At 35.5% G+C, this 25,806-nt stretch overlaps 1 protein-coding gene across 4 annotated transcripts; it reads left to right on the top strand.

Moving 5' to 3' along the window:
- Positions 1 to 116: 116 nt before the first annotated feature.
- Positions 117 to 23,666, top strand: ERLEC1 (endoplasmic reticulum lectin 1). 4 transcript variants are annotated; one of them, XM_068964979.1, is made up of 14 exons: positions 117 to 401; positions 5,922 to 6,026; positions 7,449 to 7,529; positions 7,994 to 8,071; positions 8,205 to 8,268; positions 9,071 to 9,105; positions 11,118 to 11,341; positions 11,432 to 11,561; positions 16,452 to 16,613; positions 17,251 to 17,310; positions 19,826 to 19,950; positions 21,382 to 21,459; positions 21,761 to 21,836; positions 22,777 to 23,666. In XM_068964979.1, exons 1-14 carry the CDS (start codon positions 240 to 242, stop codon positions 22,846 to 22,848), a joined length of 1,452 nt encoding a protein of 483 aa, XP_068821080.1. In that variant the 5' UTR covers positions 117 to 239; the 3' UTR covers positions 22,849 to 23,666. The 4 variants fall into 4 exon arrangements, with proteins under 4 accessions (XP_068821080.1, XP_068821089.1, XP_068821105.1 ...); XM_068964988.1 differs by lacking the exon at positions 7,449 to 7,529; XM_068965004.1 differs by lacking the exon at positions 16,452 to 16,613.
- The last annotated feature ends 2,140 nt before the right edge of the window (positions 23,667 to 25,806 follow it).

Here is a 25,806-nt window from a genome sequence, read left to right as displayed (position 1 = left end):
CCGTAGGCAGACGGTTCGGCGGCCCCGGATGTTGATAGCCACCTGCCCCGGAAACGGTGGCGGGAAGCCCAAGGGGGCGGGGGCGGCGTTGCCGGGCTCTCCGGAAGGAGACGTGGCGGCGGTTGGGTCCCGGGCTGCCTGGACGCTTGGTAGTCCCGCCGCCGCCTCCTCCTCCTCCCCCTCCTCTCCTCTGTGGGCCGAGGAGGCTGTGGCGGCGGCTGGAGAACTGGCGGCGGAGGATGGAGGAAGGAGGCGGCGGCGCGCGGAGTCTGGTCCCAGGCGGGCCGGTGTTATTGGTCCTCTGCGGTCTCCTGGAGGCGTCCGGAGGTGGCCGAGCGCTACCCCAGCTCAGCGATGACATACCTTTCCGAGTCAACTGGCCCGGCACCGAGTTCTCTCTGGTCAGTGCCCTTGCGAACCCGGTAGCCATCTCTCTTCTTCCTGGCACTTAAGAGTTCGGCCCCTTCTCTCGGTATTCTACGCTTTTTTCCCCTAGAACCTCCTCTGCAGGTGCATGCTTCATTCCTAGTCCAAAGCTTCATTAACCCCGCGTTCGTTCATTCATACAGCAAGTGCTTATCAAACACGTTCTGTGGATGTGCCTCCATGCCTACACATTCAGGATCCAGCGGTCACCTGTTCTCCCTTCTAAAGAAATCTGTCTCTCCAGTTTAGCAGCACTCCCCTCCGGTGGAAGCAGCTTTTCTAGAACCACGTCAGGCGCATCTGTTTTCTCTCTGGCGAGTCACCTGCAGCTCTTCCTCCACCAGCAACCTTGTCTCCTTCAAGGAGTATTACACACACTCTTCCTACACAATCAGTTGTACTGTGGATATGAGTTCCCTCTCATACTCGTTTTCTCTCTCGTATATGCACAGTATACATATACCGCACAGCTCTTTTACCTTCCAAGTTGTCTCTGAGAAAGGGCTGTTTGGCCAGTGAGATGTTAACGACACTTTGCAGAATGTCCTTTACAGTTTTGATGTATTATAACCGTTACTTAAGACTCCAGAACATGAGATTTTATGGTCAGTTTTCCTACACTGAAAAACGTATTTATAACCTCGAAGTAATGAATATTTGCAGTCCTTTCTTTGGGACGTGGACTTCCGAGAAGTCTTCCTATCCGTTGTCGGCCAATAAAAAATAGGCTCTTGTGATACTTACCGTATGGTAATTAATTCATTTATTTAAAATGGAAATCAGGGAAAATGTAACAGCCCACCTGCCCCTGAAGAGTTTGTTTTTTTTTAATTCTTATTCCAATTATCAGCAGTCGTTCTACTTGGAAGACTATTTTACTATATTGTTCTGTTACTCTATCGCTAAAACATGAATATGTGATACTGTCAGGTCAGCACAGAATGTCCCAGGATAAGGGGTGTCGTCATTTCCACAACCCAGATTTCTATTTGCTGGTGTTGGTTTTAGCTAATATTTCACACCTGGTTTGTTTCTCCTTTCTGTTTTCAGTTCTTCCATTCTGATAGTTCAGTGATTCTTAAATTTAAGTAGATATTTCTCTGGGAAGCCAGTTTGTCTTTGCATTAATGCCAGAAGATATTTTTAATTAATTTTTATTGAAGTATAGTTGATTTACAACGTTGTGTTAGTTTCTGCTGTACAACAAACTGAATCAGTTAACACATATACGCTATATACACATACATATATCCACTCTTTTTTAGATTCTGTTCCACTATAGGTCATTACACAGCATTACGGAGAGTTCCCAGTTCTATACAGTAGGTTTCTTATTCAGAAAATACTAATATATTAAAATATTTATATAAAAGTTTGTTATAAGTCATCTACAACTTGAGAGATGAGAATATTTTAGCCCAACCTTGTGATTATTTCTGAAGAGCACACTAGGCATGAATTCGGCAGATGTTTAAAGAATGTGGTCATTAAAATTTTTTACTCTACATCAGTGTGTTTTTTTTTAATTAAAAAAGGCATGCTAATATGTGGCCCTAAAAATTTACTGACCTATATACAGATGACTAAAACTAGCCTTTTTAGAAGTTATTACCTAAACCATTCCATTTTCTTTCTGGCACTGTTGTTTGCTGGCTGCAAAAGGTTATGGAAAAGGATCTCAATGTATGGTAGACCAACCTTTCCTATATCTTAATTTTATTTTGAAATTTTGTTTTTAATTATTTTTATTTGACAATAAAGCATAATCTAAGATGAGCTTGCTTGAAAATTTGGGAAGAATTTTTATCCTTTTTTTTAAGTTTGAGTTATTTTGGGGAAAACCTAGAGACATTTTCCTATTCCTTAGCAAAAGGCCTATGGCCCTCCCGCAAAAATAAGCCTCAAGAACCATTATCATTGATCTGATTTTTTTTAATATTTTCTTAATCTCAAGGCTTCGCTTCCCTACTTTGTGTAATTGAAACTACAACCCTCCACACCTGGCACTGTCATTTTGTTTTATAGGCCAGTTGGATGGACATTTATGTGTAACTAAGCAGCTGAATGAACTAGGATAAAGATCCTTTATCTCTCTACCACCTGAAATTGAGAGGGACTGGATTAAAAGATCTCAGGTTTTTTCAATCTTTAAAACTCTTCTGTGCTTTATATTCTCTTGCCATTCAGATATATCAAAATGATACATCATCTTTCAAATTTACTTAGAAAAATTATCAAATGCCAAAAATATATACACTTTTTAATGTTTCCAATAATTAATGATTATGATATTCTTTCTTTACTGGTTTTTAGCAGTCAGTTTTGGTTTCCTTCTGAAACATCATCTCTGTGTCTTTAAAATGTTCAATTATTCATTACTTCACACAGAATTCGTGAACATCTCCAAAGGAAAACCACAAAATAAGTCTAATTTTCTTTCAACTTCTTTTGCTAATACAGAAATGTATTCCCATTTGAAAACAAATGTTACATTTGGGGGAAATGGTGACCATCTCCGTGGTTTGAATCATGTCCTATATGTTAACAAGTTGTGCCATTGAGTTTATTTTACAGATTCTCCAGGATAGCTTTCTTTCTCATCCTCTGTCTTAATTCCTCCAGACTTGTGTCAAGCATTAGAAATTTCACCCTTGCCAAGATACTTTTCAAGTTCCTTAATCTTGAAGACTACACCCCTCCTTAATTAGTCTCATTATATTAAAATTGATTTTTATCATATCGCTAATATTGCCTCTTACACTGGAAATACTTTAAGGTGTCAAGTTATATAAAACAAGTTTTTTTAAACACTGTGATTATGTGCATTCAGAATTCATTTTTTTAAGTAAAAACCTATTTTACAAAATCAAAAGGAAGCATTTTAGTTGGTCAGGAATTTTTTTAAGTTAAAAAATCACAAAAAGTTAACTTTTCTCCTCTAATTTCCATTATTAAAAAGTTGGATAAAATTTGTTAAAAATGTTTGTGATCCCAATAAATTATACACTATTTCAGCAAAGAGTTTTCAGATACAAGAAATGTTATTTGGTCTGTTCTATTGAAGAGGAAAGTAGCCTTTCCTATGGAGAAGGCAGTGGCAGCCCACTCCAGTACTCTTGGCTGGAGAATCCCAGGGACAGAGGAGCCTGATGGGCTGCCATCTATGGGGTCGCACAGAGTCGGACATGACTGACGCCACTTAGCAGCAGCAGCAGCAGCAGCAGCAGCCTTTCCTAAACTCATGAAAAACAAATCTTTGCAGCAACAACAAATCTTCAAATAAGAATAGGGATGGTTTCTAGTTCTGTTACCTTTTACCTAAACCTTAAAAACAAGGAATAAATTTCATCATATAGGCATAAAACGCAAGATTATAGTTTTAATTACAAAGAAAGAATTGTCTTTCTTTGCTGTGGTTCCAAACAAGCAGTTTCTTTTTCCATTGTTAGTTAGCACTGTTCTGAACGTTTTAGTAAATGAGTCAGTATTGCTATGTAATCCAGTTGTGAACATTAGATTGCAGGTACTTCACAAATAGAGAGGAATGCATTTAAGTCATATGCTACTGTCCACCTTCACTGCCGCACAGGAATGATTTGACAAAACTTCAAGCCATCTATTGCTAGCGAAATGAATGTGAGTCATTCTTTGCACAACTCACCATCATATATTCTGACCATATCTGAAAAATACCAAAAGATACGAATGTTATGTCTTAACAGCAGTTTGTTGGCTAAACTGAATAAATGTTTCTAAGTATCCCTTTATCATAAATTTGGCTTTGCAACTCTCACTTTCAAATCTCTTTGATTCCTGTCTTCACTTACAATGTTCTTTTAAATAAGGATCCTTGGTTATACTCCAGGACACGACTGAAGCAACTTAACATGCAGGCACACACTGTATAGTAATCTAAGAAAATGTTAACCAAATTGATTCAAATATGTTAAAACCAAATTGATTCAAATATGTTAAAACAGTTAAGAGCGCACAGAATATGGAACCAGTCTGCTAGGTTTCTTCTCTGGGCTGTGCTGTTTACTGTATTACCTTGGACAGATTATTTAAGCCCTGGGCTTCAGTTTCCTTTTCAGTGAAATGGGTACAATGCTTGTTTTGAGCATTGATGAGATAATAATGTAAAGGGCTCAAATGGTACTGTCATATAGCTAATACAGTCAGTATTTACTGCTGTTTTTTGTTTTGCTTTATTATCTTGGGAAAACATCGCCCTGATTTCTATTTGTGTTTAAGGTTTCAAGTACTTGAAGTTTCAAGTACTACTGGTTTTATTATAGTTAAAGGTTGTTTTGTTAAATTGAGGAAAGAGTAGAGGCCTGTAATAAGGGTGGTTCTTTCATTACTAGGGATTGCCAATAGTTTAGTGATTTTATCTACTGTCAGAAGAGAAAAGAGGGAGCTGAATTGCCACAGAATACTGCTCATAGACTTTGAAAACTTCTGCCTTAGTGGTGGTGGTGGTGATTTAGTCGCTAAGTCGTGTCCGACTCTGGCGACTCGGTGGACTGTAGCCCACCAGGCTCCTCTGTCCGTGGAATTCTCCAGGCAAGAATACTGGAGTGGGTTGCCATTTCCTTCTCCATCTGCCTTAGTAATTAGTGACATATTTTCTGTCACAAAGCAGAGATTTATTTTTTGTAAAATAATACCAGTTATAGTAATTGAAATGTTCATTTGAATTGTGTTGGTTCTTTTTGATTTGTGAATTTGTTTGGTTTATACTGTAGAACACTTTAACGATAGTCTTGCTGATATATACCATGAGTCAGCAAATTACACCTTTAGGCTGGCCCACTCCAAACTTGATTTCTATAAGGTTTTTTGGTTTGTTTTTTTCTCAGAATACATCCATGCTTATTCATTTACCTAATAATGCCTGTCTACTCACTTCCTACAATGGCATATCTGAATAGCTGCGATAGAGACCATATGACCCACAAAGCCTAAAATATTTACTATCTGGCCCTTTACAGGAAAAATTTGCTGACCCTTATACATACTAAAAAAGTTAAATTAGCACAGAAGATTCATAGTAATTTATCCATATGTTACCCAACTATGAAAATTACTGCACTATCTTAGGTTCAGATGTCCCATCAAAAAGAATTGAGAGTACGTTTGTAAGGTGCTGTAGGCTCTCATGTATAGGTGGTAATAAGTATTCAGCGATGGTGTATCCGTGACCATTCACTGCCTCTAAATGCTTTTTAATCCATATTATAACTTCAGTCTGTTGCATTACTACTTTTTTTCCTTCTTTCCTTTATACTCCAAACTATATTTTTGTTCCTTCTTTTTCTGTTACATTGTAACACCAAGAAAAAATCTGTTGTCCTCATTTTATCATTAAAAAATATGTAGACTTTTTTTCCTGCCTTTGGAAGTAAATATGTTTGAAAATCCTCTGTTGAAATGATAAATTATAGTTTAGTTTAATCAGATAAAATAATGTACATTTTTTGTTCTATTTCTAGCCTACAACTGGAGTTTTGTATAAGGAAGATAATTATGTCATCATGACAACTACACATAAAGAAAAATATAAATGCATTCTTCCCCTAGTGGCAGGTGGGGACGAGGTAAGTTTTTGTAAATACATTGATAATTCCTGTTACCAAACATTTATTTAAAACATTGCAACTGCATACTTTAAAATAAAATTGAGTGACAGGTTTCTCAGTAATGCTGTCTTACCATAAAAATAGTAATCACATTATTCCTGAATTCTTAGATTATGTATATGTGACATTTTTTATAAAGAACTGCTAGTAAATAAATCTGTAGGTACCTTGTACTTTCTCATTACCTTAGCTCTTGCCCGTTTCTTCCTCCTAAAATGCGCTAACTGCCTCTTATCCATCCTTTAAGGCAATGACTTCTTTCAAGATGAAACAGAGGCAGCATGGTAAAATGGAAAGGACACCAGCCTAGGAGCCAGGAGGCTGAGGTATAGGCTATAGTTAGCTGTGGAACCTTGAACAAATTTGAAACTCAATTCCTCCACTCAATAAATTTTTTGAGCTAATTACAGAATATTTTCACAATCTCTAAAATGGCAGTATTAAACTCAGTGAGTGCTTTCTTAAGAAGTTTTGTTCAGATTTAAGATCTGTGAAAGACAGCTATCTATTTCATTTTATTTTAAACCTTAAGACACAAATATACACATACACAATTATACATATTTATGGCATTCAAGTCTGAAATGTAAAATTAGAAAACTGAGAAGTATCTTAAAACTTTCCAGTGTATTATGTAAGATTCAACTATTCGAGGCTTTTATAGCTAGAAATTCTCAAGTAGGTGTATAAGAATTGTTCAGGAAACTGATACTCAGAAACTTTTTTCTAAGAGAAGGAAGAATTGAAGATTTTTCTATGGCTCTGTGTTTTATACTTCAATTCTTTTCTTTTAATTGGAGTATAGTTGGTTTACAGTGTTGTGTTAGTTTCAGGTATAATAGCAAAGTGAAGCAGTTATACATTACATATATCCATTCTTCTTTAGATTCTTTTCCCATGTAGTCCATTACAGAGTATTGAGTAGAGTTCTCTGTGCTATACAGTAGGTCCTTACTATTAACAGTTATCTATTTTATATATAATAGTTTGTATATGTCAATTTTGATCCCCCAGTTTAGCTCCCTCCCCCACCTTTCCCTCTGGTAGCCATAAGTTTGTTTTCTACATCTGTGACTCTCTTTTTGGTTAATAAGTTCATTTGTACCATTTTTTTAGATTCCACATGCAAGCAATACCATATGATAGTTATCTTTCTCTGTGTAACTTCACTCAATATAGAAATCTCTAGGTCCATCCATGTTGCTGCATATATTTCAGTTCTTTTGAAAGAAATGGCATACCATAGGATCTTATTAAATCTTTTGACTTTTTCCCCTTTTATTTCCAAGCATTTGTGATTTGACCAATGAGTTAATAGCTAAACAGCAGAGTTGAAGAAAATTCCCAAATAATGATATTAAACTCTTAATTCTTTCATAGGAAGAAGAAAAAGATTATAAAGGCCCAAATCCAAGAGAGCTGTTGGAGCCCCTATTTAAACAAAGCAGTTGCTCCTACAGAGTATGTATTTTATGTTCACTTGATAATTAGAAAATAAATTTCCAGCAGCCAATAAACCCTTGAAAATGTAAATTCCTGCATAGTATTGTATATGCAGCAAACACCCAGTAATATCACTTATCAAATATATCACTTACTAAACTGAATGTTTAAAAAGAAAATTTCCTTATATACAATTTTAATAAAAAGTTATCTTTTAGGCTGTGTAGAAAATGGTCCCTTGGCTGGATGTTTATTACAGACCCCAGGTGTAGACGTATTTGCTTCACAGAATTTTTACATTTATCTAATTAGTGAAAACAGTGAATAGGCTTCAGAAATTTTATATTTTCTGAGGCATAGTAATAACTTTCATTTAATGAAAGTTTATTCTAAATCTTGGGAGAAATCTACTCGGTTGCTTAAAATATCAAAAAGTAATTCAGTTGAGTTATGTGGCTTTTGTATACATCCATCTCTCTTAGATTGAGTCTTACTGGACTTATGAAGTATGTCATGGAAAACACATTCGGCAGTACCATGAAGAGAAAGAAAGTGGTCAGGTATTTTTTCTTCAAACTATGAAATATGGAACATTATAAAATGAAAACTGTAATAATGAGATTTTTTAAAATTTGTGTTCTTTAAAAATGTATTTGCAAAATACTTACTACATCATTATTTTTTTTAATATAGAAAGTAAATATTCACGAGTACTACCTTGGAAATATGTTGGCTAAGAACCTTCTATCCGAAAAAGGTTTGTTTCTACAGAGTGATTTAGTAATAATGTTAGTATTTGGTTTAAAGTATATATTCAAATTGGAATTTAAAAGATCTTGTGGGAAGGACTTCTCTGATAGTCTAGAGGTTACAGACTCCATGCTTCCAGTGCAGGGGGCACAGGTTCAATCCCTGGTCAGGAAACTTGAGATATCACATGCCACATGGTGCAGCCAGTCGATTAAGAAAAAAAGATCTTGTTGGAATGAATTGTAAAACACTTAAATAAATTTCTAAACAATACCTTAGAAAACTTTTTCAAAGAGATCTTTTCATTATTTTTTGCTTTAACAAACATTGTTGCTTTTTTTCTACCTATTAATAAATTTTTATGTCTGGTGAGATATACATGTCATTGTTATATTTATATAGTGTTAGCTTTTGCTTGGTTTAAACAAAGTCTTTATATATGGAAATAGACATGTAGATATATCCCTCAAATTATGAAATGTTTTTATTAATCTCTATTATTCAAATTGGCCAACTCTTTTAAGAGTAAACCTTTCACTGAGAAAAACATTTTAGAAGAAAACTTGTGACCAGTTTTTATGCCTCAAGTAGACTATTTCCTAGATAAAGATAAAATAATTAAATGACTATTCTTTCAAAAGAAACCATTTCAAGAAAATTAGCTTAAACTGGTAAGCTAAAAATTATGTGTATGCTTTGAGTCTTCTTTAGAAAGAAGTTTAAGGTTACAAATTGAAAACTTAGTCATTTTATGTCTTGTATATAAGTCGCCACTCATTATTTATACTTACTTTTGTATTAATCCACAGAACAAGAAGCAGAAGAAGAGGAAAAATCAAAAGAGGCAAGTGATAATTGGTGATTTTTTTACTCAGAACAGCTAAACACAAATTTATGTAACTTAATTGACAGAATATAGCCAGGTGTTCTTTAACTGTCTATCAAATACCTCAAAGGATTTGGTCAAAGAAAATTTGCAATCTGTTAGGTTTTTCTGCAAAAGTTATCCTATATTGTTCTTATTTACTTTTAAGATTATACAAAAATAAATGAATTTATCAAAGATGTGTCTGGGAAAGTTTCAGGTAATAGCCTTATATCACTTCTGTGCTTAGCAGTGGTTCTTCCCCTCTATTTAACATTGCAAACAATTACAATAGGAGCTTTTACATTTTTTTTTCTTTTGTTTGAACCGTCTCTTGTGGGTGAAACAGATAAACTGTATATGTAAATAACAAGCTACAAGACTGCAAGCTTCTTAAAAGCAGGGACTGTCTTTTATCTCTTTACTCTGCAGTGCAAAGTAGAATGCTAGATATAATATAGGCCTTTCATGAATGTTTATTGAATCTGAATGCATAATTGATGACTGAAAAGTAGGATTGTTTAAAAAACAACAATTCCTTAGGGTGACTAATTACAATTTTAAGTGCCCTTGTGGTTTAAGGAATGACTTCTGAATCCTTAAAATTTCCATAAAGTTAAATACTTACTGTTGGAGAATATTCCTACAAATGGTTTCATATCGTAATGATACTTCTATTAGAAGTAAAGTAAAATGGCAAAAAGTCTTACAAATTACTTAAAAGGGGTACCTGTAATTTAAAAAGGTGGCTTTGGAGAAATTGATTAGCTCCGCATAGACAACATAGCATTGCTATTTTAAAAGGTTTTAATTTTACAGACCACCTTTGAGATAAAATATTTATCTCAAAATATTTTGGCTCTGGAGGATAGCAAGATGGAATTCAAAGTGTGAAATGATAAAGGAAGAGGAAGAAAACGTAAGGGAAGAAAACTCACATTTTTGAGCCCCAGTAGAGTAATGCTCAATTCTCCCTATAGCCTTTGGTTATGTATTATTATTCTGGTTTTACAAATGACAAGAACTGAAATTGGGTCAAAGTCATAAGGCTGGTGAATTCAGAGCTGAGATTTGAACCCAGGATTTTCTAATTCCAGACATTAGCATGAAAACAACATACAAGAAACCTCAAAATATTTTTCTCTAGAATCTTTTACTTATTGCCTGTTTTAGATATAGCACTGACAGGGTACCAAAGTGATACAAGATAAGCTCCCTGCCTCCAAAGAGCTTGCTTGGAGATATTATTAACAACATCTTTTTAAAGCCCGTCCATGTAATTTTTCTTGTGTTTGTTGATAAAAGTGTGGGAGCTAACTCCTTAGTAATCGTTGTCTTCTGATATGATCTCCTTTATTCTCCCATTCCGTAAAAATGTCTTCATTTGTCTTTTGTTGGTCTTGAATAGATTTACTTAAAAGTTTATATGCTGAGAAGGGTGTCTGTTAATAACAGGAAAGAAGAATAACCAGATTGATGAATCAGTGTAATATTTAGATTTCTGTTTTAGAAGATAGTATTAACTGTGTGGCCCCACTTTTTGACAAATCAAACTTCAGACTTATACTAGAATCTGAATTCTAACACAGGCATCCACTGAGGGTTTAGTGAAGAAAGCTTTGACCAGCCCAGTATAGGAAGTTTCTGTATTTTATCCTGGTCTCTTTCTTTATAACTATTGAAGATAATTCATATTAATTATGTCTTTGTAATCCTTTATATAAATGTACAACTTAATTTTAGCACCAAGTAAAAATTTCCTTTTATGCTGTATTAAATTAGCTCTGAAAATATGTATATATTCAAGTAAGAATATGAACCAAAAGAGCATTAGGAGAGTTTATAGAAAATACAGAAGCGTTACCATTATATTAAATAAATGTTAGTTTATAAATAAAATGTAGTGTTCTTCCTTTCAGAATAAGTGCTTCTCCCATCCTCACCCCACCTCTATTTCTAATGAAAAGTCTGTCTTATACTCTTTTTTTAAGATTCCCACTAAAAATATCGAAGGTCAGATGACACCCTACTATCCAGTGGGAATGGGAAATGGTACACCTTGTAGTTTGAAACAGAACCGGCCCAGATCAAGTACTGTGATGTACATATGTCATCCTGAATCTAAGCATGAAATTCTTTCAGTAGCTGAAGTTACAACTTGTGAATATGAAGTTGTCATTTTGACACCACTCTTGTGCAATCATCCTAAATATAGGTAGGATGTGGATTTAATATTTTAAACATGAAATGCACACGATTTAAAATGTTGTATGCTTAGCTTTAACACTTTGTTCTCACTGAACAGATTCAGAGCATCTCCTGTGAATGACATATTTTGCCAGTCACTACCAGGATCGCCGTTTAAACCCCTCACCCTGAGACAGTTGGAACAACAGGAAGAAATACTAAGGGTGCCTTTTAGGAGAAACAAAGAGGTGTGAGAATTATCTAACAGTATTTTCTCAGTGCTTCCATTTCCAAAAATCATAGCATATATCAGTATTTTAATGATTTCTGTGGTACGGTAATAGTAATTTATTTTCCTGACTCAAAATTGTCAATTCCAATTCTTTTGATTTTAATTTTCCTTATTCTAGTACTTCCCAGAAACTGTTTTAGCATTTTCTTACACTCATGATTCCATAATATTTTAAAGTTTGGCATCCTGTTCATTTCAGTTAAATTTTTCAGCTAGTTAACTGAACTTCCCAGCTAAGCCTCTTGAAAAAATAGACTACAGCCCATCTCCTAATACTTTATTTATTCTTCAACTCATTGCTATTTATTATCAAACCATCATTCTGTCATTCTCCTTAAATGGTTCTTACTAAGATCAACAACTGTCTTTGGTTCTAAATTTGCTAGACATGTACATAACTTGATCTTAGCTGAACATTTGAAGCTTGAACTTTTTCTCTTTTCTTTGCTTCAGGTCATTATCTTACTGGTTCTCTTCTCCTGTGTACTAGCTCTTTCTCTAATTCCTGCTTCTTAAAATGTTACAGTTCCCTTGGTTCTGTTCACAGGTCCTTTCTCTCCTTTTTGTACATTGTCTCCTTAAGTAAGCTCATCCATGACCATTCTTTCAACTCACATTTTCATGCCTGTGTATTATAAATATACATCTACAACCCTGACCTTTCTCCTGAACTCAAATCACAATCACAATTATTAACATGTATTGAATCTTTACTGAAGAAGGGAGTGGCTACCCACTCCAGTATTCTTGCCTGGGAAATCGCATGGACAGACAAGCCTGGTGGGCTACAGTACATGGGGTCTCAAAAGAGTCAGACTTAGCAACTAAACAACAATTGAGTCCTTACAGGTATTATCTAATCCTTACAACAGCATATAAGATATATTATTGCCCACCTTAACAGGTTAGGGAACTAAGGTTCAGAGGGGAAGTGACAAGTGATGGGTTAGAGATTACAATCAAAGTAGTCTGATTCTAGAATCTGTCCCTCTTAACCACTTGTCTCTACTGCTTCTCCCTATTGATACGCCATCTTCCCTTTTCATCTGCCTATTGGACATATATGGGGCTTCCCTGGTGGCTCAGAGGTTAAAGCGTCTGTCTCCAATGCGGGAGACCCAGGTTCCATCCCTGGATCGAGAAGATCCCCTGGAGAAGGAAATGGCAACCCACTCCAGTACTCTTGCCTGGAGAATTCTATGGACGGAGAAGCCTGGTAGACTACAATCCATGGGGTTACAAAGAGTCGGACACGACTGAGCGACTTCACTTTCTTTTCTATTGGACATATATACATTTTCAGTTATCTCAGACGTATCTTTTTTTTCCTCTTTCACAGTGACACTTTTCTTGTCTTTGCCATTCCTTTTAAAGCTGTGTGCTCCACCCAGTTGTCCAAGTCAGAAACCTGAGTCATTCTGCTTGTCTCTCAGTGCTGTCAATGTTATCCTCTGACTGCTTTTCAAACCTGTCTTTAGTTCAGAACCTCATCATTTCTTAAGACCTAAAACCAATGTCACACATCTTCCTTCTAATCCTTCCCAAACAGCTGATAAAATGTTCTGTCTGAAATGAATATTTGGTAATTTATTTAACTGTTTGGTATTTAATGTGATCTATAAGTCCATCCTAAAGGAGATCAGTCCTGGGTGTTCACTGTGAAGACTGATGTTGAAGTTGAAATACCAGTACTTTGGCCACCTAATGCAAAGAGGTGACTCATTTGAGAAGACCCTGATGCTGGGAAAGATTGAGGGTAGGAGGAGAAGGGGACGACAGAGGATGAGATGGTTGGATGGCATCACCGACTCAATGGACAAGGGTTTGGGTAGACTCCGACAGTTGGTGATGGATAGGGAGGCCTGGCATGCTGCAGTTCATGGGGTCGCAGAGTTGGACACGGCTGAGTGACTGAACTGATACCTCAAGATGAAATTGTTGTTCATACAATCATTTTATCAAAGAATAATAGAAGACCATTCATGATATGGCTTCAGCCTCATCTCTCATTTCCATTCCTTTGATGCCAGCTATTTTAAACAACTTAAGCATTTCCTAAAAGTACCACATTCTTTCCAACCTCCTTGCCTGTGGAGATACTGTTTTCCCTCTTCTGTTGTCTTCTCCCCTCCCTCCCTACACCTGATGAACTAATAGAAATTTGTCAGGGGTAAGCTTGAAGATCTGCTTTCAGTGTCACTTTGTTTGCAAATGAGCCAGGATTTCTAATGGATTACCTGCATATGAGATCAATGTTTCCTCTTCTGTGAGCTTGTATTTTATTCAGCCCTCGGGTATAGCACTTACATGGTTAAAATCGGTTGTTTTTCCTATGGTTCTTCATTAAAAGGGAGGGAAGATTTTTAAAATTTTCACTACTTGGAGTTTCCAGCTTCTTGTGTGATACCTAGTATGCTGTTAATATTTAACAGTGGGTTAATTATAACTACAAGGTCTTTATCGCCCCTTCCTCTTGAATACTTATTGTGAAAATATTACCAGACTCTTTGTGGATGTTATGAACCCTCCCATTATGATAAGGAGGAAACATTGTCTTAACCGTAATCTGCATTTGATTTGAAGTGCTGTATTGAAAGATTGGAAATGGAATTATTTTCTCATCTTCTTGATAATGATTTCAGTACTAACAAGTACTTAAAAGTCAGCCCCATCAAAATTCTTCACAAACCCAACTTTAATTATTCTTCAAGGAAGAAATGCCAGTTTATTTTTCTTTTATGTGTTAAATCTGCAAATTGAAAAAAAAATTTTTTAAGCTATAGATGATAGCTATAATGCTTTCAAAATACCTAGCATCTTGATAGTACATGGTGATGTAATACTGTGAGTAATTACTTAGAACTAGTCATCTTTATCTCAGAATAATTTTTTTAGAAATTCAATTTATTACACATAACTTTTTTTTTAATATTTGGCATATGGTTTGCCTTTCAAGTTTGAACTAAGCTTTACCATAAAGAATTTTTTTTAAACAAAATATGTATTTGGCTCTCCGATTGTTGTATCCAATTCTTTCCGACCCCTTGGCTATAGCCTGCCAGGCTCCTCTGTCCGTGGGATTTCCCAGGCAAGAATACTGGAGTGGGTTGCCATTTCCTTCTCAGGGGAATCTTCCCAATCCAGGGATCGAACCCACCTCTCCTGCATTGGCAAGCAGATTCGTTACCACTGAGCCACGGGGGAAGCCCTACGTTATTATACCACATTAATTTGGAAATTACTGGATTTATTAAGAATCTATTTTCTAAATTTCCAAACCCTGATTCAAAAACTACTATCATCTTGCTTTTATTGGGGTAATTTTCCTTAAAATGGAAGTAGATGTTCAAAAGAAACAATAATAAACGGTCATGTTTCTTTTTACCTCTTCCCCTTTTCTCAGCTACAGGTTTCACTGTGCAGTATTCTTCACTGACCTTGCTATAGGTCTCATGTATTCTAAGTAATTGTTTTACTCTATTAGACCTTATCTTCTTAGGAGTAGTAACTATGTCTCCTTCATTTTTAATACTCAGTATTTAAAATAGTGCCAAGAGCATAGTATAGGCTCTGGATGTAGAAAGAGCCTACATTCTATAAATGTAGAAAGAGCCATGTAAAAGTCAAGGTTTTTTAAAAAAAAAATGAGAAGGCATCTTGGCAGTCTTTGTTCTTAACACTGAAGAAGAGAGAGGATAAGGCATTGGTTTCCAACATAACCATCCAGTGACTCCTGTTATACAAGATGAAAACAAGAAAAGAACGAAAACTGGCCAGTGGCAACTGCATACATTTTACTGTTCAGTTTCTTTATTGTTATTTTACTCAGTTCATTGGTACACTTATTCCCTCAGTTGTGGTCGAGATTCATTTCCTCTCTGCTCACTGTCAGTACCCAGATAACGTCCAGATTCTAAACCATTGACTTCTTTCACAACTGTCCTCTTCTCTCCACCCCAGTTGTCACTCCCTTAGGTTTGAGTCTCTTCATCTCTGGCCTGGGTTACTGAGCTCCTAACTTGACTCTCCACCTCCAGATTTGTTACTATCCCTTCATCCCTGTGACTGCTAAAGTAATTACTTAAAGATCTGATCATACCATATCTTTGCCTAAAACCTAAAAGTTAATGTTCAGACTTAGCATTACATAGTTTTCCACCGTGTGGTGCCTGCTTCTGTCTTTTGTTTTAACTATCATACCATACCACACATCTTTCCTCTTACCTCTTTCTCAGGTTCGTGTGCACATACCCACAACACATAGCAGACTTTCACATAAGTCACAAATTATTAATGCTCCATAAATTAAGCAAGGGCTTTCTCTTTGTGGAGTCTTTCTGTTTCAGGTCTTCATCAGTCTGTTTGAATCACCCATACCTCTGTGAATCTGCTGTTCCCTGCACCCTTGCTTTATTACACTGCACTTAGCTCCAGGGCAGCAACCAGGTCCTGCTACATTTGAATAATTACAACTAACATTCATGTTCGTTCCCACTTAGCCCTTTATTAGCCTGCTTATTATCCTTTCTTTATAGATAGTAACCACATTTTTTTAAACTAAATATAAAATCTAACAGATAGTGAAGTACTTAATAAGAATAATGAGACAAACCATCGAAGTAGAAATTATCTCTGTATTGTTAAGAATGGTCACCATACCCCTAACTGGTACATGGAACTAACACTTGACTAGAGCTTTCTCTACTCTATTAAGTGTTGCAAAATTCATTTTCTTAAAGCACATTAAAAATGAGTAGGCAACTTTTACTTTCCAAATTTTCCAAAGTTAAAAAATAATAATTTAAGTCATATTGAAGCCTATAAATATGTGTTTGTTTAATTTTAGGAAGATTTGCAATCAACGAAGGAAGAGAGATTTCCAGCAATCCACAAACCCATTGCTGTTGGTTCTCAGCCAATGCTCACTGTTGGAACAACCCACATATCCAAATTGACAGATGACCAACTCATAAAGGAGTTCCTTAGTGGTTCCTATTGCTTTCACGGGGTGAGAAATAAACCTTCAGTTTAAGTATTTATCTTCCAGCTTTCACTTTGTATGTTATTTATCAAGAGACATTAGCAGCACTGAAGAAGATATTTTGTCTATAGAGAAATGGCAGGATTCTGGAAGCTTTCCAACAGACATATCTCTACATCTCACTTAAGGCATAGTCATTATAATTTCTCTTTATTCACAGGCTAAAACTTGACCTTTACTTGATAAAATATATATATATAAGAATTGCTTATTTAAATAAGTAATTCATGTGTGATTCTGGCTAACTGCTAGAATGGGCACCAATGATTGTATAGCCTGTATTTTGGTTATGAGCCTACATTAGCTCATTTAAAACTTGAGCTAATATCTGCTAAGGTGGAATTTTGCCTCTGACTCAGAGCTTCAATTGAAAATATGGTTATAAGTAGAATTTTCATTTTGCTTTATTTTACCAAGAAAGTTATTCTCTGTATGTCCATTTTTTAAGTTTATTAATAATTTTTAATTGTGATTTTCAACCATATTATTGCTAGTACAATTTTTTTAGTTACATATATGTCCATTACTATCATGTGGCAATATTGAGACAAACCCTGGTACCCCTTTCTCTGTACTGAAACTTGATCTGTTTCCTTTCCTGTAGGGTGTTGGTTGGTGGAAATATGAATTCTGCTATGGCAAACACGTACATCAATACCATGAGGTATGGCACAGCATTTATATCATTCTATCACTAAATGGTTTAAAGTTTCAAAAATCTTTTGTGGAAAAATAGAGTGGGGTTGGTGTTACTTTTAAATATGACATGATTTTAATATTCAACAAAACATCTCTAAATTCTGGGAAATGGAAAGCTTATTGTTAAGACTACATCAGTCATCTTAAAGTAACTTTGTTTATTAACTACTCAGATTCTTGCATTACTGTCAGTCTGGAAGAATAATACACTACTATGACTAACCTCTTCAGCTTTGGCTAAGAAATTAGTCATTTTATAACTCATATTTAGGAACATGAATGGTAAGATAGAATGTTGTCACTAGTGTCAGTAAAATAGGATAAATACAGCAAGTTTCTCAGCTGAGAGAAGGTACCATAAGGTCCAAGTTTAAGTTTTAAGATTAAATGCTCTTTATGCTTTCATACTGTCATAAATCAGCATTCTCTCACACTTGAATCTCACACTTTAAAGCTGCTTCAATTCTGAAGTTCAGGCCCAAATAGTTTTATTTGTACTTCATTTAGTAAGGTAAACTACTAGACCCTGAAGACAAACATTAATATTAATAAATATTGATTTGGTTGTTTTAAAAGGCTCTTTATTCCCCAAAATAAATAACAACTGGTAATTAGGAAATACCATATTTGCCCTCCTGAGATGTTTTGAGCTGATCTTAAATTTCATGATGGATCATATCAGGAAAGATGAACTCACTTTCCACATTTAAATCATTCTAAAAAAATGTATGTGGCATCTGTAAACTAGGACTTTTTCTTTCTTCCATTAAACCTGAGCTGTCCCATTTCATCATGCTTTCCTCTTATTCTTGCTGCTTTGTCAATGTTTTATGTATTTTTAATAACATTTATTAATACAAAAAAGATAAAGTACCATCTAAGTACAGTCCAGATAATACCCACTGGTTGTTTTTTGTTTTTTTTTTAAATTAAAGGAATATGTGCCAGAAATATAGAATGGAATGAAAAGTAAAATTCTCCTCCACTATTGTCCCATTTTTCAAAAGTAACATTTTCTTAGTTAACAACCAAAAGGGAAAAAAATAAACCATATACATAAATTTTGATATAACCTTTTTATTTATACAGACAGGATATACTGAATGCACTTGTTCTTTTCACCTAGTATGTTGGAGATCTTTCCATGTCAGCAACAACTGATTTCATTTTTTTCAGCAGGTACAGAGAATTATGCCTATACACACAGTGTATTAATTAGATCTCTACTTTTCTGCTGAGATAGCATCTTAGTGAACGTTTTTAAATAGTTGCATTTGTAAACTTTTGCAAGTACGTTCATAGTACACACATCTAGAAATGTACTTGGTGGGTCAAAATATATGCCTACTGAACAGTTGCCTCCAAAGGTTGGATCGTTTACCTTTCCATTAATAATAAGTGTTTTCCTATACACTTGCCAACGCTAGGTTTTATCAAACTTACTTTAGCTAAGGTAGTATTACCTAGAACTTTTCGAGGAACTCTGGTAGGAACTTTGGGGTATACAAAAATAATAGTAGCTAACAAACATAGTACTCACTGTGTACCAGGCACTATTCTAAGTACTTTACACATAACATATTAACTCATGTAATGCTCATAAGAGATGAGTATTGTTATTCTAAGATAAGGAAACTGAAGCAAAGGTTTAGTAACTTGGCTAAAATCACATAGGTAGTAAATGGTGAAACCAGAATTCAAACCCAGACAATCTCTATAGCCACCCTCTTATTAAACAGTTTACTATGCCAGGCTAATACCTGTCTGTCTAGGAATTTGCGGTGTGGTTGCTAAAAGAATGTTTAATGGCTCTGTCTCTTCCACTAGGCAGTAAGCTCCACTATACAGTGGCTATGCCTTTTTGCCTCTGTAAGGGTTTTTAATTCTACTCATCAGATGTATACTAGTACCCAACATGGTCCTTGGCATAAAATACAAAGAAAAACAGGAAGACAGGAAAGAAAGAAAAATGAGAGAGAAGGAAGAAGTCCACGTAAAGGGCAGTATAGGGTGCATCATGTCAAATGAATAATATGGAAACTTGTATATAACGAGTAAGAGAGAGAGAGGCCAGAGATTTAAGTAGGAATCACAGTAGTATGTAGTTATAGTATCTAGATATGAGAGAGTAAACTCTAGTTGAGGGGTGAGATGCTAGCAATAGACCAATAGAAGAGTGAAGCCAAGACCATCTCCAGGAAAGTGACAGGACTGATGAATGTAGAGTGAAGGGCAGCAGAGTCAAAAATAACTACATCTGGACCTACTGACTAGAAAGTGCCAGTTTCATAATGCAGAGAACAAGAAATAAACAATAATGAGCTCAAATTTCTCCTCCTCAAGTTTGACTAACATTGTTACATCTAAACGTAGATATCCAGTGTGCAGGTGAAGATAAGTTCTGTAGCTTATAGCCCATCAGCATAAATGTCTCCTTGATGTCAAACATTTATTGTCACAAATATTTTTTCATATATTAGGACAAGGATAGTGGGAAAACCTCTGTGGTTGTGGGAACATGGAACCAAGAAGAACATATTGAATGGGCTAAAAAGAATACCGCTAGAGCCTATCACCTTCAAGATGATGGTACCCAGACAGTCAGGTAAATACTAACTTTATTCGTCTCTGGATCTTAGAATATTTAAAACTCAGAATATTGGAAAATGTTAATTTAAAATAAAATCTTTTTGTTTGTTTTTTTTTCTGGGACATTTTTTAGGTTAGTTTTTTTTAAAGAGGAAGCAACACAGTGTAATAGTTAAAGAGGAGTTTCTGAAGTCAGATACCTTGGATTCAAACACTGGTGACTCACCTACTACCCTGGTCAAATTACATAGTCTTTGCAAGCCTCAATTTTCATGTCTAGTAGTATTTGCCTCAGATAATTGTTATAACATTTAAATGAGGTAATTGGTGTAAAGTGTAGTGCCTGGCAATTGCATGCAATGAACTGACTACTTCCTTTGACAGTGTTGGTGTTAGTAACACTGCTGCAATTCCAGGTATTAGGTCTAACCCTGTTATAAAGCATTTTACCCCTTCATGTATAATCTTTACCTCTTTAAGTTACTTAATTCTCTTTAAATGTACTCTAGCATTCTCCTTTGTTATTTAACCATTGCGCAGTAGTGGTTGAAAATAGTTAAACAATGTCTTTTTGAAAAACTACTTCAACATTTCTTTGGGCTATTAGGTATATCTTGTTGTAGCAGAAGGAAATTAATCTCTTCTTACCCAAGAATAACTAAGCTTTAGCTTTTCTTATAGTCCATTACCCAGTGATATTAAATCATTCATTCTTTTTCCTTCTCAGATGTTAACTTTGTCCTTCCTAGCACAGATGGTATTGAGAGATCTGTTTTTAGAATGTACTGACCTCTTGGACTGACCAAAATCAAAATTAGCAAAGTTAAGAGATAGGTATTTAAGTGTTAATATACTCAACAGATCAATTTTTTAAATGTTTATATTTTTCAAGTGAAAGTAGCTCATGGTATCATGTGCAACAAGTATTGAAGCACACAAGTATGAGGCTAACAAAATTAAACTTTTGTTTAGTTCCTGCTCTTTGGAATTTATAGCTTAGCATAGGCTTTACCTTCTTACTCCTGCATTACATTATTTTAAGGAGTGCAGCTAAATGGAGGGTAGGAAGAAGGGAAAACTGACAGAGGAAACAATATTCAGGGTAGGGGAAAAGAAGAGCTGGGGAAGTGCTTAACTTTAAAAGAAAACTTTTTAAAAAGCAGTTTAACCTTAATTATTTGTATACAAGTAAATAATATGCAAGTTATTAATAAGATCATTCTTATTAATTAAACCACTAAGAAGTATCTCAATTTGATATTCTATAGAACCTGAAAGACTTTCTCTGTGACATAACCTTAAAATATGTATTTTTAAGGAATATAGTTGGATTTTTTTACTTAATACAAAATTGAGCCCTCTAACCATCTTCTCACCCTACCCGTTAAAGTTACTCTGAATGAATGAAGTTCTAGTTTAATAAAACTTGTTTGTTTTTCTGACTCAGGATGGTGTCACATTTTTATGGAAATGGAGATATTTGTGATATTACTGACAAACCAAGACAGGTGACTGTAAAACTAAAGTAAGTTTTAGTTTTCATGCTTTATGCCCTTCTCTTTAATTTGCTTCCTATGGGCAAAAGTTTATATAAGATATAATTACAGATAATTATATTTATTTATAATACAATTTTTCACCAAATAGTTTTATTGTAAGATAGTAAAATCATAATTGTAATTGTTATTATTTTAATAGTTATTGTCGAATTAGGCTATTTCAATTATTAATTGTACAGAACTACTTACAAGAGATTTTTATCCTTGAAAAGAAAAAGAATAATTTTGTGTGGTTTGGGCAATAGCTTAAAGTACTCTCTGTTTTAGGTGTAAAGAATCAGATTCTCCTCATGCTGTCACTGTATATATGCTAGAGCCTCACTCTTGTCAGTATATCCTTGGGGTAAGTGGAAAACTAATACTCAGGAATTCAGTTTGGGGCCACATTTAATGTTTAGCATTAAGTCTAGAAAGGATGTTCAGTAGTCTCCAGAATTTAATATAGCCCTCATATCACCTCTGTAAAAATTGAAATCTTTTTTATTGAGGTATAATTCATAAAATTTTTTAAAATGCCAAGTTCCTAAGTGTTGAGTCTGAGTTTTGGAAAAATTTTGCCCGTCATCTATTTCTGGGACTCTGATTAAAACATGCTAATTTCAAGTTGTCCCTAAATCTTCTTTTATCTTATTCTTACCTTTTTCTTGTGTCAATTTGGGCCACATCTTTTCTGTTGAATCATCTTCAAGTTCATTGATTCTTTCCTCTGCTGTGTCCTGTCCACCTCTGAATGAATTTATCTCTGCTATATTTTTCATTTCTAACACTCCTCTTCAGTTTTTCTTTTTATGGTTTTATTTTCTCTGTTAAAATCCCCCATCTATTCACACATGTTGTCTATGTTTTCCACTTATTTCCTCTAATTTCCTCCATTATATTTATTATCATTGTCTTAAATTTGATAATTTTAACACCTGGCCCATCTTTGGCCATTTTTCTTTACCCTTTTCTTGAATGGTGCAACTGATTATTTTGCCATATTATTCTACATTTTGTTATGTAAGACCTAGCTATGTATTTCTCTCTTATTCTTGCCCTTTACTCCTTTCCTTTCTTATATGTTTTACTTAAAGATAAAAATAACTATTTACCTATCTAGCATTTTATATGGATGACTAAAAATTGTTTTCTAAAAAATTCACTTTGTAGAAATAACATTGGATGACTTATCCAAGAGGAGGACTCATATAAATTTACCAAATTTATATGTTTTCATTCAGCAGAATAACTGAATAAAGTATTCAGCTTAGCAACTTTAAAATGGTTTTATTATCGTTCTTTAGGTTGAATCTCCAGTGATCTGTAAAATCTTAGATACAGCAGATGAAAATGGACTTCTTTCTCTCCCCAACTAAAGGATAACAAAGTTCAGGGGGAAAAAACCATTGGAAGTCACGATGATTATCTGACCATTGTCCTGTTACAGAGCTCTCAGTCACTGGACCTCATATAAAGGATTGTATAAAAGGACTCTCAACCACTTTGTGAATATATATGTGTATATAAGAAGTTATTGATAAACTTCTAAGGCAGATATTTGTCTCACCTTTTTCATTTTTGTTGTGTCTTAGGAAATGATTGTGTGTCTTTCTTTGCTTGGATGATGTGATTCCAAAGTAAATCTTGTCCAAGCAATTTAGAGTTCATCCTAATGAAATGTCATATAATTGTTGTACCTATTGAAAGTTTTTAAATAATAGATTTATTATGTAAATTATATATAGCTAGTAGATAATGAAGAAAGAAATTGATAGGTTGTTTAAATGAGAGACTGTTAAATATGTAAATTCTAGTGCCTGAAATCTTTTCAGCAAATTTTTATTTAGCAACTGCTCTCTGCCAGGTATTAAACCAGAAACTGGGCACACTGTGAAGCCTCATGTGTAAATTTTCTTTTCCTCCATTAACTTCAAGAGACTCTTATTGCCATAGGTTGCTTCTCTTTCAGAACTTTTACCTGTTTCTATCTATATCGTATCTCCTTGACATGAGTGTGTTTTCCCCCAAGATATGTACCTGGTATAGACAGTAAATCATTCTTACCTTTTGATTTAGAATGATTAATCTTAACAAAGCACACTGTGCTGGCTGTCCTTTGTACTTGCCTACTATATACTACAGATTGTAGTTCTGGACAACTTTACATCACAGTATCTATTTTAAAGTGAATAAACTGTCCACAAGCCGTGTTGTCATGTAGTCAATGGCAGGTTATTCAGTTTCTTTATTTTCTCCATTACTCTGCTTCACACATTCATCCTGTTGTATTTTGGGCATACATGTCTAAATAAGGACAGAAAAGCAGACATCAAATTTTTTACTTTTCTTCCTTTTCAGCAGTCTGGTCAAGGATAGTTTGAGAAAAGGTGAATACAGTTGATTATTGGAAGGCTTTCTGTACGTTTTAGTAGTAGGAAGCAGCACACACCGTAATAGCATGTACTTTGAATCCTTAGGCCCAGATACTCTCTTTGACTTACTAACTGTGTGATCCTGGACAGAGCAGTTAACCATTTCCAGCCTCGCTTCCTCTTTTGTAGAGAGACTGCTTATTACTTGATAAGGTGGTTGTATCAGTGTATTAAATTTCTCTATTTTTAAAAAGCCTAGCCCCAGTACTAAACACCAGGTTCCCTATAAGTATTAGTTTATTTTCCTAATACTTCCCTTATCTCCTATTTCCTCTTGCTACCTCGATTGTGCAGCCATTCTTCCATGTAAGTGGGCTGAATTCCTAATAGGAAGGAAAACAGGCTCACCTGCAATATGCCTAATGGACTTTGAGAAGTCTTTCTCAAAGTGGAATCTCTGTTAACCGAAGTGAAAGTTGCTTAGTTTTGTCCAACTCTTTGCGACCCCATGGACTATATACAGTCCATGGAATTCTCCAGACCAGAACACTGGAGTGGGTAGCCATTCCCTTCTCCGTGGGATCTTCCCAACTCAGGGGTTGAACCCAGGTCTCCCACATTGCAGGCGGACTCTTTACCAGGTGAGCCACAGGGAAGTCCAATCTCTATTAAGGTGGGTGCTAAATCAGATTCTTTATGCCAGAGCCTAATTATATGCATTTTGAATGTTTCTGAGTGGTACTCTTTTATTTTCAATAATTTCTCCTCTGCTTGAGGATTACTGACTTAGGCACTTAAAACAATTTCACACATCCTAGCCTTCCTGATTAGGGTGTCTGGAAAATAACTAGCACCTCATCTTTACAGGAAGGTTGAATAATAATAATACCCAAGTAAGACGGTAGGTGTTGCAAGAGGGCATCAGAGGGCAGACACACTGACAATATAATCACAGAAAACTAGTCAATCTAATCAAACGGACCATAGCCTTGTCTAACTCAATGAAACTAAGGCATGCCTTGTGGGGCCACCCAAGATCAGCGGGTCACGGTGGAGAGATCTGACAGAATGTGGTCCACTGGAGAAGGGAATGGCAAACCACTTCAGTATTCTTGCCTTGAGAACCTCATGAACAGTATGAAAAGGCAAAATGATAGGATACTGAAACAGGAACTCCCCAGGTCAGTAGGTGCCCAATATGCTACTGGAGATCAGTGGAGAAATAACTCCAGAAAGAATGAAGGGATGGAGCCAAAGCAAAAACAATACCCAGCTATAGATGTGACTGGTGATAGAAGCAAGGTCCGATGCTGTAAAGAGCAATATTGCATAGGAACCTGGAATGTCAGGTCCATGAATCAAGGCAAATTGGAAGAGGTCAAACGAGATGGCAAGGGTGAACGTTGACATTCTAGGAGTCAGCGTCTAAAATGGACTGAAATGGGTGAATTTACCTCAGATGACCATTATATCTACTACTGCGGGCAGGAATCCCTTAGAAGAAATGGAGTAGCCATCATAGTCAACAAAAGAGTCCGAAATGCAGTATTTGGATGCAGTCTCAAAAACGACAGAATGATCTCTGTTCATCTCCAAGGAAAACCATTCAAATTCACGGTTACCCAAGTCTATGCCCCAACCAGTAATGCTGAAGAAGCTGAAGCTGAACGGTTTTATGAAGACCTACAAGACCTTTTAGAACTAACACCAAAAAAGATGTCCTTTTCATTATAGGGAACTGGAATGCAAAAGTAGAAAGTCAAGAAACACCTGGAGTAACAGGCAAATTTGCCCTTGGAATACAGAATGAAGCAGGAGTAAGTCGCTCAGTCGTGTCCGACTCTGCGACCCCATGGACTGTAGCCCACCAGGCTCCTCTGTCCATGGGATTTTCCAGGCAAGAGTGCTGGAGTGGATTGCCATTTCCTTCTCCAGAGGATCTTCCCGAACCAGAGGTCGAAC

Source organism: Capricornis sumatraensis, chromosome 1 (genome assembly GCF_032405125.1).
Source record: "Capricornis sumatraensis isolate serow.1 chromosome 1, serow.2, whole genome shotgun sequence".
Taxonomy (NCBI): Eukaryota; Metazoa; Chordata; class Mammalia; order Artiodactyla; family Bovidae; genus Capricornis; species Capricornis sumatraensis.
Note: the sequence above shows the minus strand (reverse complement) of the source record. Positions and strands in the feature narration are given on the sequence as shown.